This window comes from Ruditapes philippinarum, unplaced genomic scaffold, assembly GCF_026571515.1.
Source record: "Ruditapes philippinarum isolate M1 unplaced genomic scaffold, ASM2657151v2 ctg4674_1_1_1_1, whole genome shotgun sequence".
NCBI classification, from domain to species: Eukaryota; Metazoa; Mollusca; class Bivalvia; order Venerida; family Veneridae; genus Ruditapes; species Ruditapes philippinarum.
Window position 1 is genome coordinate 84,330 of NW_026853791.1, and position 14,458 is coordinate 98,787.

Sequence of the window (14,458 nt, forward strand, 5' to 3'; positions counted from 1 at the left end):
GACTTGTACAGGTTCCGGTGGGCTGTCATTTGGCGGGGAAAATTGTCACTTAGCACTTTGGACTGTTACGAAGATGAGGCGTTTATTACTAATTTCAAACTCTACACTTCATGGAAGTGGATATCTAGACCACTGTAAAGATCAAATAAAGTCGTTTTTGACAGAGTATGTATTTTACACGGCTGAAAATTATTGAAAAATACTTATTTATACCAAAGAGATGTGCAATTGTCACTGATTGTTGCAATCAATTTTCACTTTCAGTTTTAAAGCAGCAACATTTATCAGCTGATGAGTCCAACATAAGCTATTTTGTGTATTGGCAATATCTACCCTCTAGTATTGGGATTCTGACCCAGAACAAAAAAAAATCACATTATCTTTTTTTAATAAATTTTATGTTAAAATTATTTTACTAATTAGCCAATTAAGAATATCTTGGAATTTTTAAACCACAATAATCTAGCATACAGGTTAAAATTATTTACTGGCTATAACGGAAAAAAGTTCCTAAAGTTAGTTTTTTAAAATCAGTTATTTCATGAAATACAAGAACTTAATTATTTAATGAAATACTGTTTCATGAAATACCTGAAATGTTCAGGTAATTGTTTTATGAAATAACTGATTTCACAACTTTACTGACTTATACATGTTAATTAATGATATAAAGTAATTTTGTCTTTATTTATTAAAGGGAGATGATTTTATGATATTATTATCATTATTGAGCAGAGGAATTTACCAACTGCCTGTGCATTTGGCCAGGGATATAATTGTACATGTATCCCTGATTTGCAGATAGCTAAGTGTATTTGTTTTATGATACATGTGTTCATTTGGCTTGATATACCGGTATGTATGTGCTTTAATAAGATTGAATTCTGAATGAAAACCTACACTTGCATGGAACTTACAATACTACATGTATAATATGTCTTTCAGGAAATAATGCTATGCATAAAATCTTAATGTGACAGTGAAAGTTTAAAAAGCTATACCTTTATTATAGTGCCTGTGTTACTTTAAAAAAACAAGACCTGCTTATATGTATTTCTCTAAGGTAGCTAACTTAAAAGTTATAATAAAATATAAAAACTTTGGTGAAAGTTAGTATCATTATTCTTTAATCAGTGCAAGATAAATTCCTCTGCAAGAAGAATAACAGAGCTCTGATATTTTGTATGTATTTTGTGAGGCAGACTGCCTCTTGCTCTCCCATTGCTACTTCACACATAGGACCGAAAATTTAGCATGTGATTAAAACAATGCCAGATAATAATTGTGTCACATATTTTTATGTGAGAAAAATTAATGATTTAATGTTACATTTCAGTAAAGTGAAAACTGTGTTGTTTGTACCATATGCTCTTCATGATCGGGACCATTATGCAAGTATTGCAAGAACAGCATATAATTCTATAGGTACAGTACAAGTACATGTATATAATAAGTTGTTTTTGTCATTTTAGAAAGAGTCAGACATTATGCATCACAATGATTTTTTTCTTAAGAAAAGGAAAACATAACCTTCTGTTCTGACCTTCTATGGTGCCTTATTAGCAAAATTAAGAAAAAAATATTAACTTAAGTTCAAAAAGACAATAGAATCCAAGTAGAATTATTTAAAATTGATGCATGTATGGTATATATATTAACATGGTCTCAAGTAAAGTTATATAGGAATGTTGTAGGTTTAATAAGCTTATAATATATTAGTATTAAAACTTAGTAAAAGTAGCATCATAAAATATATTTCAGGTTTCAACTTAGAAAGTATACATGAGAAACCTAATGCTGTAGATGCTGTAAGACAAGCTGAGGCAATATTTATAGGTAAGTTATAACTACATGTATATAGCTTACTTGGTAATCATATGAAAATAAAACAATAATTATAGTGATAATGTCTTAAAGTAATGTATCATTTATATTGTTAGTTGTCTTCTTAAAGTATTGCAGAAATAAATTCTCCTTCTTGTGTCCCTTATGTACTTGTAATCTATTGATAAATGGTTGTTTGTTTTCTTGTTTGTCTGTCTGTCTGTGGGCAAAATTGACTTTTAGCCAATACCCGTCAAATAAAATCATTCTATATGCAAGGGCAATTGCATTTAAAACACAATTTTCCTTGGATTAGGATTTTGCACAATGTACTCCTGGATCAGAGCTCTATTTAATACTTTCACACAATATTTCATGGATAAGAGTATTGTTTCAAATTTAGATGCAATGTGCTTTATCATGACTTACAATGTACTTTAGACCTTGACCTGTCATTGACCTTTACGTGTTATGTCAAATTTTAAAAATACTGGAAATTTCAGCTAAACATAGCTTTGTTGTTTTATACACACATTTTTTTTTATAGAATGAGTTATTATTTTGTCTAGAATGAGTAATTATTTTAAAAAGTGGAATGTATCTGATCATTTGTTGGCATTCACATGGAAGGACATTGGTGACAGTATTATTTTTTCAAGGAGTTGCATATAGTGATTGCCTTAACCTCCAGAATTTGTATTTGTGATTTCTTTTATCACTCTAGATAATCATTTATAAACCATCTGTCTAAATACTGCAGGTTTTATAGATTGTATTGACCATGCTTAAAATAACAATTGTATCAGTTTTTGTAATAACAAAATTTCTTTGTAAACTATATGATTACAGGTGGTGGGAACACATTCCGTTTGCTTAAAACTTTGTATGATGAAAACATAGTTGATGAAATCCGTAAGCGAGTGTTTGATGACAGTATGCCCTATATCGGTTCCAGCGCCGGCTCTAATGTGGCCACTGTCAGCATCAACACGACCAATGATATGCCGATTGTGTATCCACCTTCATTTAAAGCTCTAGGATTGGTTCCCTTTAATATTAACGCCCATTACCAAGATCCTGATCCCAACAGTAAACATATGGGGGTAAGTTTAAGGTTTTTATGACAAATGAATTAGTTATATTTGAATGAAACATTTAGTAGGTCGTTATTAACAGCTCACATGTTAAGTAAACCAAACACAGACTACATGAAATAATTTTAGATGTAAACCACTCATTGACTGCAACATTTGATTGCAGTAAATCACCTTGTAATTACTTAAGACTGCTGACTTTAATTTGCCAAACTTCCAGTGTCTTTGATAATGTATTTCACTATTTCATATACATGAAAGAATTGAGTTTTTGTGTAGTTCAAGTTGAATTTTTAATTTTGTTCAAAGAAATAATTTTTCAGGTGTATATCTATGTACAGTCAAACCTGTTATAAAGTCCACCTAAAGGAGAGACAAGTGGTCTTTATGTGGGGGTACTCTGTTCTACTAAATTTATGAACAGTTGTTGAAAAATGTTCTTTATTCACAGGGGGATCTTTATTCAGAGGTGATCTTTAACACAGGTTTGACACAGTTACCACAATATAAAATTTTACTTTATTTTAATATGATTGATTTTGATTAATATATTGCCATGACATTTAAATATTTTTGGGCCTCCACGGCAGAGTGGTTTAGGTGATTGACTTTGAACAGTATGCCACTCACCACAGTGGTTTCAAATCCTGCAAAGGGCATTGGATTCTTTCATGTGAAGAAGGTTAGTATACTTCAGCAAGCTCAGTGGTTCTACTCAGGCTGCCACTTGTGTCTAAAATTATGCACAATTTCTAAGTAAACCTGAGATGTTCCTCCAGAAGTAAGGCTGAAATGTCACCAAATCATGACCTTGCTTAAAACATGACTTTAAACCAGGTGAAAATGAAAAACTTATGTTAAATACAAAGCTGGTTTGTCTTAAAATAGAAAAATTTCATTTTAGGAGACAAGGGAGCAAAGGATCAATCAGTATCATGAATATGAGGACTCACCTTCTGTATTAGTAAGTTGTTTACATCATATTACTATATATCTGAGTTTGTATTGAATTTCTTAGTGTAGTTGAAAGATATAAGCATCATTTATACTTGCTGCGCATTATATACAACATAAAGAAGGAGTTACAGAAGTTTTTGATGTACTTACCTGTGCATCAGCATCATACTTTGGATAAGTTTTTGCATTCAAGTTGATAATCTCCAAAACTTTTGACAAGAATGTGTGTTGAAACTTCACAAATTTTTTTTGAGAACATAATAGGAGGTCATGGTACAACATGTACAAGGCCATTAGCTCTAACATGGATTTTTGACATAATAATGGCCCTTTTTGAACTAAGAAAATTCTACATTATCCAGGTTCTTTTTACTGTCAAGCACTGAGAATAATAATATCTGTCATATGTTGCGGTTCGGACAGGAAAATCCGTCCTGAGGCCGGACCCACCTATTGGACAGTAACAAGGCTTGCCGAGTTACAGCCCATGGGCAGGTACCCGAGGGACGGATATTCCGATCCGAAATGCAAACATATGTCAGATATTTTTTCTTGCATATTCTGCCATATTATTTTATATTTAAAATGGTTTACCGCAATATGATATATGTTCATGGAAATTAAAGTCTTTTTATTCCTAACTATTTTCTTACAATAGCGTATGAACTTACAACTTAAATAACAACGACGAAATGACATCATCCTAAGCACATATTTCCCTTCTAAAATGACGTCATTTTAATGCGTTTCATTCATAAAGTGCGCTAAAATGACGTTGTATGACACGCGACTCATCTGGCATCCCCCATGCCAGATGAAATTTCCGGCATAAGTAAAACTCACGGAAACGCCAGTCTGCTATGCAAGAATTGTCAAGAAAGCACATTAATAAGACAATTTAATTTTCTCTACAACAAAGAATCAAAGTATTTAACAAGACTTAGATAGAAGAAATTAATTTATTACCTATAGGCTGAATGAAAAATGTATCCATATCTAAGGACTAATGTGCCTTTAAATGAGTAAGTATATTTCATTGTTAATGCAATGGAAACATTACAGTGATAGAATTTTGGCTATCAACTGTCTCTGACAATGATGCCTCACCTGAGGACCGAACCAGCCACCCATGGATTACTCATCCATTGCTCTCCCTATTGAATAAATGGGCATAAACAATAATGACTACTGAAGTAAAATAAAGATTAGATTTGGCAGAAAATTAAACATTATAATTAAAGTAATGGTAAAGCAAAGCTAAAAACCTTACTTAGATAAATTTGTCATACTTTGTATTTTAGGGGATAAGAGAAGGTTGTATCCTGCATGTGGAGGGAGACAAAGCCACTCTGAAAAGGTGTTACAAATGCAAGACTCTTTGAGAGGGTAAACATCTTGATCTATTTCTATATTTTATTTTTTATTTACATATTTCCTGTTAAACTAGTGTTTGCTAGTTTATTTTATAAATGCACAGAATGTCACATTAAAAAAGCCATGAAGCCTGCAAAAATGGTAATATTTTTGTTTTTCAAAAGCGTTTTGTTATGTCCTTTAACAGCGTCGAAGAAGTTATTCATTGGCTCTTTAAGTTAGCAATCTTTTGCTACCTTTATGTGTTAGCAATTATTGTGTTTAACCATTAGTATAGAAATCAAAATACCACTTTGTTTACATTTTGCTACCTTTATCAGGAATCATTTTAGATTTAACGCTATTATACTCAAAGTGATGAACATGTAAAATGTTCGGAATCCATAATAACAACAATTTAAAATACATTTTTGCCTATGTCACCTGTGTAACATTAGGCCAGTCTCTTCACACTCGGGGACTTTGGATTCCTTCATGTGAGGAAGCTATATATGTATCTTAAATGTAAGGAAATTATTTAAGGTTTTTTTTTCTCTCTTTTTTTTGCCTACTTTATTATAAAGCCAATATTTGGTTATATTTACGTTGGACATAAAACATGTATGTCCAGTTCTTGAACAAAATGTCTCAACTTAAAACTTTCATAAAATAGCATTATTATCCAGAACACTAAGTGAAAACTAACTAAAAGCAAATCTACCCACTAAAGACTATGTAGATTTCCATTGGTCTACAATATCATTGCAAATATGTAACATTATTTTTTCCCAATTTTGGGCAAAGCATTGCAAAATTCCAATCTTTAAAGTATAGGTCATGCAGGTAATATACGTACCTGGGTCATGTCATGTGCATAAGACAATGAAAATTATGAAACTTGAAATTGAACACAAAAATTCCGAGTCAGTCATTGAAAGCTATTGATATTTCTAAATATTTAATGTTGTTAATGGGATATAATAAGCATAACAGATTTTCTGACTTTATTTTTCAGAGGAAAGGAGCCTGTTGAATATGACAGTGGATCAGACATGAGCTTTCTATTGAAAGTTTAAAAACATTGACTATCTGGTTAGGCCATTTCTCATCCAGCTGATGATGTATTGACTAAGAAATCTGTACAACTGCTCTTAAAGTGTATAAAGCTTATATATATCTGATGCAAAAATTATTGTTTGGATTTAAAAAAAAAAAAACACTTCAGAAATGTTTGTATGAAATAAAAATGGCAATAAATTGCCTTAAAGCGAGTGGTGCATGCACAGTCATTGCTAAACGGATAAAACCCTACTTAAAATAGCAATATAATATTTTGTTTCAGAATATTTTATTGTGTTTACTTACATCTTTTATGTGTATTAGATAACAGAGACATTTTATGTTACAACTTTTTCTGGAATCAACCATATAATAATGGAACCAATATAATTTTACTTTTAAAGATATTTCATAAGATATAGATTTATACCCTTTAATGAGTGAAGAAATATGCTTAATATGCTTTAATTTCATTATTTTTAACATAATATGCAATATTCCAGCAGCATATATATTCTATTGTTATATCTCCAATGATTACAGCTAGTAAAAGAGGTCAGGTATAGATATAAAACTATTAACATGTAAAAGTTAAAATTATATTATTGAATTATTTTATTATTGATAAATAAGTGACTGATTGATTGAAAACCATTGAACAAACAATACAACAAAATCATGGTTATTTAGGGACTTTCCAGTCCTGGTTTGATGATTGTCCAGTTTTAATGGTCCCAGTCCTGGCTGTAAATGAAACTAGAAGATTCATTTCATTCATTCATAGAATTGTTTATTTGTTAGGGGTGACATATATGGACCAATTACATATAATTATGTCAATGCAAAGGAATAACTTGAGCTTGACTATTCAAAGAATGGTGTGGCTTATTTTTCCTACTAACCTTTGTGTCGGTGAAACACTTTTTTAGGGTCTATATTAGGCCCCTTTACTCTTCACTTTTTACATGTGACTTTTTGTACAACTTTTTATCTCATCAAGCACTAAAGATATTTGCTTGTAACTTCAGGTATGGCTTTGAGATATAATTGGAAGTCAATGTCAAAATCAATTAACTTTTTTGAAATTTACTGACTAATGACCCCTTGTGTACTTCAAATATTCCTCATTAAAGTTTTTTGCGCATTATGGATCTTCAAAACTACTGAAGATATTCATTTGAATATAATTATGTCTTCAGGATCATAATTTGTCAGTAATTTACTTAATCATAAGCATGTCCTAGTTTTCTTTAATGAAATCTACCTGTTTTGTTATTTCCTACATTGTCCGGGCCTTGTTTTAAGCACGATAACTCTTGTTATAATTTTAAAACATATTTTCTTGTGATGACAAAACATGTGTCTATATGCAATTAGTCATTTTCTTTAGGTTGATAAGGTTGATATTAATTTTTATTTTGTACAGTAACAATAATGTAGAAATATATTTTTATATATATATGTTTTTGTTATATTTTTGTTAAAAGCCCTGATGTCAAAATTGGCTCCACCCCAGGGTATCATTGATTTTCCTTATATGTATATAACTAAAAATACCTTCTAAAACGCCTAAAGACCTTAGATATCTAGCATGAAACATCTTCTAGTGGGTGTCTACCAAGTTTGTTCAAATAAAAGCGCTGCTCAGGGGGTCATTAATTTTCCTTATATGTATATAGTAAAAACAAAACAAAATCTTCTTTTATTATACTATAAAGGATTTAGCTTAGATATTTGGTATGAAACACTGTCTGGTGGACCTCTACAAAAAATGTTCAAATTATAGCCCTTAGGTCAAGATTTGCCCCACTTGGAGGAGCATAGATTTTCCTTATACATTTGTATTTATATAGCAAAAACTTTAAAATAATTTCTTCTCTCGAACTACAAGAGCTTAAGCTTAGTTTGTTACATGAAACATTATTTAGTAGTACACGTAGTGTGTTCAAATTATAGCCCTTGTATCAAAATTGCCCCGGTCCCAGGGTCGGGCTTTTCCTGATATAGTAAATTCTTCAAAAATCTCCTTGAAAACTACAAGAGCTCTACCTTATGGTATTTAACATGAAACATAGGTGAGCTTCTGTTAAAAAATATTCAAATTATCGCCCTAGAGTGAAAATTGGCCCCTTCCTTCTCTTAGCAACCAGTGACTTTTCAAAGAAACCATTGACTCCAATAGTGACCATTGACTTTCAATAGCAATCATACATTTCAAAAGCAACCAGTGACTTTTAATAACAACCACTGACTTCCATAGCAACCAGTTACTTCTCATAGCAACCAATTTCTTCTCATAGCAACCAGTGACTTTTCAGTGGCTGTTTTCATTGAAAAGCCTCTTGTTACAAGTTCAAACTGCTTTGACACTATAAAAAAGCTCAATTACTGATCAAACTGAGCACTGCTGTTAACTGGACCATAGCCTTTATAACAGCATACTCAATCTTAAATTTTCATGTACCATGGCAAGGGGTGGGGGGGGGCATCTCAGATTGCCAAAAATCACTATTTTGCATTGAGTTTTTCCATCAATGATTTCAAAGTGCTGCAAATTCTCAATGGATTAAGATAGAGTCAAAGGCTTTTCAATGTTGGTTACACATTCCATTAAGATTGACCTTTAGCCAATTTTAGCCTCTCACGAGTCCCAAGATTTTCTTGGCGATGTGGGGGGGGGGGCCAATGCCCCCTTCAAACCCCCAAGCAGAAGGGGGCACATCCCCATCTGGCATCCCCTTGATGTACATTTTTGAAAGGGGGGGCAGTGCTGAAAATGAATCACTTTTTTCAACATTTCTTCAAATGAAAACAAGTGTTTAGGGTCAAAATAGGGCACCACCATCTTTTCACTATTTTGGACCTCAAGAAGGGGGAGGATGCAAGGGAGAAGGGGGATAGCTGAAAAGCTGTCAAAACACATCTATATGAGATAACAGGTTAATCCTGATTTTCATATTTGTGTATATCTGCACTTAAATACAGCGGAAGTTTCTTTTTTTTTTTTCAAATATAATTATGTTGTTATGATTCACATGAAGCTTTCTTTATAACAAAATATGTAAATTAAAGTTGATATGGTATGTTGCTATTGTTGGAATTTTACTGTTTAAAACTATCACCACTACCTATGCCAAGTGCAGGAAATTTTTGTTACCAAATCCAAGAATGGAATGTAAGGGAAAATAACTATTCAGAGTTGTAGATTGAATTATATGGTTATTATATATAATGCAAAATATAAAGAACAAACATTTTAATTTTTGTATCACATTTTATTGCACATACACAGGGGAAAAATAACAAAAAAAGGTAAAAATGGTTAAAAGATGCACGGTATGTTAAAACAAACAAAATCAAATACTTTTTTCTTCTTCTGAGATTCAAAAATTCATGAATGTAAATCTCAAATATAAAGTTAATACATGTACTATATAAAGATTTAAAAAAAAAATTCACAAATGGCTATTCTATGCTATGCCTTCTAATTAAGTAGTAAACAACTTGTATAGGATTAAATATGTGCTTATTTTTTTTATAGAAGCGAATAATAATAAATCTCAGGTGTGAGATATACAATCCAAAATCACATACTAGTACTAGTATCTAAATAGTGTCCAGCTTTGTTATCCAATGAAAATGCTGTGTATCTTAAAATTTCTGTGTGTTAATTTTCAACAAAAGTTTATATCAAATTCTGTTAATAGTCACCATCTACTTTTATAGTGCTTCATAGAACCTTGTTCGTAAAATTAGTCGTAATGTTATAAAGTGAATATTAATGAAGCCAAATAAAGCTTGACACCAAGTATTTTACGTTAGTATTCATCATAGTTGTTCTACAGAAATTAGAAACATTCTCTGGTCGCTATCGCTCCTGTCGAAGTTTTTAATTTCGGTAGATCAGCACGGATGAACACTAACATATACATATAGCATATAAAAAATTGTTGCAGAACAAAATATTATAATTTTCATATAAATGTTCATACTAAATCACTAAAAACTTTTATCAGCATTATGTTTCAAGAAATATCCTATATTCAAATGATAATTAATATCTTTATGTCTTTTTTATCAATATTTGAAATACTATGGGAAAATGTGTTCATTACAGACCAAACCACTTTAAAATCAATGCCTTAAAAAATCATGTACTAGGGTAAGATTGTAATGAAAAAATAGTGAAAATCAACTACGACTTCCAAAACAGTCAACATTCTCTTTACAGTTAACTTAAGTGTATTTAAAGTTTATATTATTTTATTTATCAAAAAAAAAAAAATGAAAAGTTTATATGCATTGATACAGTTATGTTGAACAAGCTACCTGCATGTATTTTAAAGATAAAAAAGAAGCACTAAGTATATTGATTATTGAAAAAATGAAAATCTAAGATCATCTTTATTGTGCCAACTTTAAGCAAAAAAACAAAGAATATAAAGCAATAAAAATAATGATTGCTTTATCATAATATATTATTTATGTTTTAATTAAATGTGTCACATTCTTTTTAAAGCAAAAACAAGGTATAATAAATATAATGTGTAAAATACTATTTGCTAAATTATAACTTGTGATTTTAGCATGCTACATTTTGAAGCAAAAAACCAGCCCTACAATCTAATTTTAGACTAAATACTACTTTATAATCATATATATAATTGATGTGCAATTTTGAAGCAAAAAATAAAAGTTATAATCTCAAAAAAGGACTAGATCCACTTTACAATGAACTAAGTAAATTTTACAATAATTCATTTATTACCTCCCTTATTCCATAGATTATAATGATGTGAATACTTTTAAGTCAGTTATCTCCCTTTCTCCATAATTCCTGGCAAGCAAATGTATGTAGGTTATTTAATTTGATCATTTCATAAAAATTAAGAGACTGGTACTGTCTGAAACATATTTGGATACATATACATAAGATTTGATTATATATTTAATGATCATAATACGAGGAGAAAAGTAAAATTACTTGGATATTATATTTCTGGGGTACAAAAGTTTTTTCCACTACACTACCTTGGAACAGGCTATAGTAATTTTTACTAGAAAGGTCATCTTAATGACTTTTACCAGTGATATTATCTTAAAACAGGCTATACTAGAGTAGTAAGTAAATACAAAATTAGTAATGGAATATAGGTAGTTTGATATTTTGCTACAAAGCTTAAGTAAACACTGCCCTATCATTTTATTTAAAAACATAGAAAAAAAACAATGAACAAAACTATTTTTCTTTAAAATATGACTAGTTACTGCTATACTAATTTGATCTGCTTAATACACTTTTACAGTTTAATATATTACATGTATTTAAAAAAAAATTACAGTTATTTTATACATCATAAGTAAAAATTCAGGCTGGCCTGTCACATTTATGTAGCCTAATCAGATTTGGATACTTTTGACATTTTTCACCTTTAATAAATTTGACATAAAAATCATTTAAAGTGTATAAAGCTATACATCTGCTGCAAAAATTAATATGAATTTTGAAAAAAAAGAATTCTTCAAAATAACTTGATGAAAGAAATTTCTTTAAGAGCCAATGACACATGCACAAAGTAATTGCTAAAAAGTTAAAACCCTACTTTAAATAGCAGCAAAATATTTTTTTCCAGAATATTTAATTCTATTTAAATATAGTATTAATGTGTATTAAACTTGGATATTCTGTTATTGAAACATCATAATTTGATAAAAAGAAAATTTTGTTGGATATATGTACAGCTTTATACAGCTTTATACTATTTCATCTATTAATAGAATACAAACAGTGAAAGTCAAATACTACAAATTCATTGAGAAAGTAGTTAAAAAGCCCTAATCTTTCTCATACCCTGTTTAACATCTGAATCATTTATGTATATAATAACCCTGTGTATTAAATAGGTTAAACATTTAGAATTTTTGGTTGATACAATATGCATATTATGATTCACTAGGAAGTGAAAAAAAACATTGAAAATTATCAAATTTTGATTAACAGTATACATTTTCCGATTATTGGAGAGAAAAAAAAAACACTGAAAAAACCACTAACTTTTGGTTAATACAGTCTGCATTTTCTAATTCACTGGTGAAAAACAAACATTGAAAATTATTAACTTTTGATTATCAGCATGCATTTTTTTCTGATTATTGAAGAAGAAAAAACAAACTGAGAAAAATTGAACTTCGGACAACATATTTTTTTAAGTGGTGCAGTGTTAATAATAAATGAGTTGACTATTTACATTTTCTTAGTTAACAGACAAAATTTGAAATAAAAACAAAATGCTTAATGACAAATTAATACATACATTTTACTGGGGAATAATTAACACATACATGTCTATCATAAGGCTTAGACTTGCCTTAATTTTCATTTAAGATAGAAATATACAAATTGTGATCTATTGATAGAATCGAAATAATTAAAATGGGTCAAATATTTTTTGACATATAAATAGTTTTATTCAGTGAATGATTGAGAAGGGAACTAGATGCTGTAATATCTAAACAAATTTATCATGAAAATGTTTTTTTAATTTACAATAAATTCTTACAGCCCTATGCTGTATAAAGTCGGATCGGTTTGTAGAAATTGCAATTTTACATGTCGCCAAAATTTGGATCTCGAAAGCCCTACAAATAGCAAAGGACAATTCCAAATACAGAGCCAAACTATTATTATAAAAATCAAGTGGGCTAAAACTAAATAGAATGCAATGTTACTTTCTATATGATTCCTATAGGCTGAATCAAAATTTATTATTAATTTATAACTTGAATTCTTTAATGATATGTAATAAAGATGTACATAGACACTACAAACATAATAAACTATTTATGAAAGATAATGAGCACATCAACACAAAATATTAAATAAATCTGTTACAACATAAATTTCAACACATCAGAAAAATATCTTTACACTTAACAAGTATTCCTCACTTTTTCTGCCTACTAGATGGTTGTATACCCATCTCATTTTACAGAACCATCTATTTGCCCATTAGGAAAGTATACATATTAGAGCTGTCATTAATAGAAACAATATCAATGTATCATATTATTATATTTCTGTGCATTAATAATTGATACATATTTGAAAAAAAAAATCATCAATAATTTTGACACATTAATAAAATGTCTAGGAATTATGACAATTTCAAAGCAGTGATTTAAAAAAATAAAGGCCAGGAAAAAAAACCAGCATGCTGTGGGTATTTACAAACAATGCACATCATAATTTTAAAGCAAAGAACATGTATTTTACTGAAATCATAAAAACAGGTATGAAAGCTGAAAACAGATACCTAATACTCGGTATATCGATGTATCGTCGGTATTTGTAGTCTGATATTGATATAATATGTAAACATGCTATGGACTGAATTAATGACAGCTCTAATACCAATCCAACCTACAGAACAATCTAGTTACAAGATGAGTATATCCATCTTTGACCCATTGATTAAGAAAAAGATTATAAACACTGAATATTAGACAATATCTCAATAATTGCCTCTACTTTTTCCTTTTAACATACTATTTTGAAATAGAAAATTAATAATTTAACCTTAAATGATTTCAATAAAGTAAAAGTACAAGAACTATTGTTTTCTATACAAAAAGTTCATGGCAAATCTTCTAATAATATGAAAAAAATATACAAAAGAACAAGAACAAGAGGGCCATGATGGCCCTGAGGTCGCTCACCTGTATATAGGCCCCCCAACCCCCCCCCAACGTTGCAGAGCCAATTTAACCCAAGGGCTTTTATTTGCACAAACTTGGTAGACACCCATAAGAAGATGTTTCATGCTAAACATTTAAGCTCTAGCTCATTGGGCTTTTTAAAAGAAGATTTTTTTAAAGTTTTTACTATACACATATAGTTAAAAACAATGACACCCCTGGGGCCGGGCAAGTTTTGACCCCAGGGCTTTTATTTTATTTCAACTCTAGCTCTTTGGGTTTTTTCAAAGAAGATTTAAAGTTTTTGCTAAACACATATAAAGAAAATCAATGACCCCGGGGCGGGGCCAATTTTGACCCCTGGGCTTGTATTTGAACAAACTTGGTAGACACCTATTAGAACATGTTTGATGCTCAATATCTTGGCCATAGCTCTTTGAGTTTTTTAAAAAGAAGATTTTTTAAGTTTTTACTAT

The 14,458-nt window shown here is 30.1% G+C and overlaps 1 protein-coding gene across 1 annotated transcript; it reads left to right on the top strand.

Annotated features, from left to right (window-relative positions):
- The first annotated feature begins 13 nt into the window (after positions 1 to 13).
- Positions 14 to 6,628, top strand: LOC132737895 (alpha-aspartyl dipeptidase-like). The gene is made up of 7 exons (XM_060725268.1): positions 14 to 165; positions 1,337 to 1,425; positions 1,762 to 1,836; positions 2,674 to 2,927; positions 3,823 to 3,882; positions 5,177 to 5,258; positions 6,242 to 6,628. Exons 1-6 carry the CDS (start codon positions 74 to 76, stop codon positions 5,255 to 5,257), a joined length of 651 nt encoding a protein of 216 aa, XP_060581251.1. The 5' UTR covers positions 14 to 73; the 3' UTR covers position 5,258; positions 6,242 to 6,628.
- The last annotated feature ends 7,830 nt before the right edge of the window (positions 6,629 to 14,458 follow it).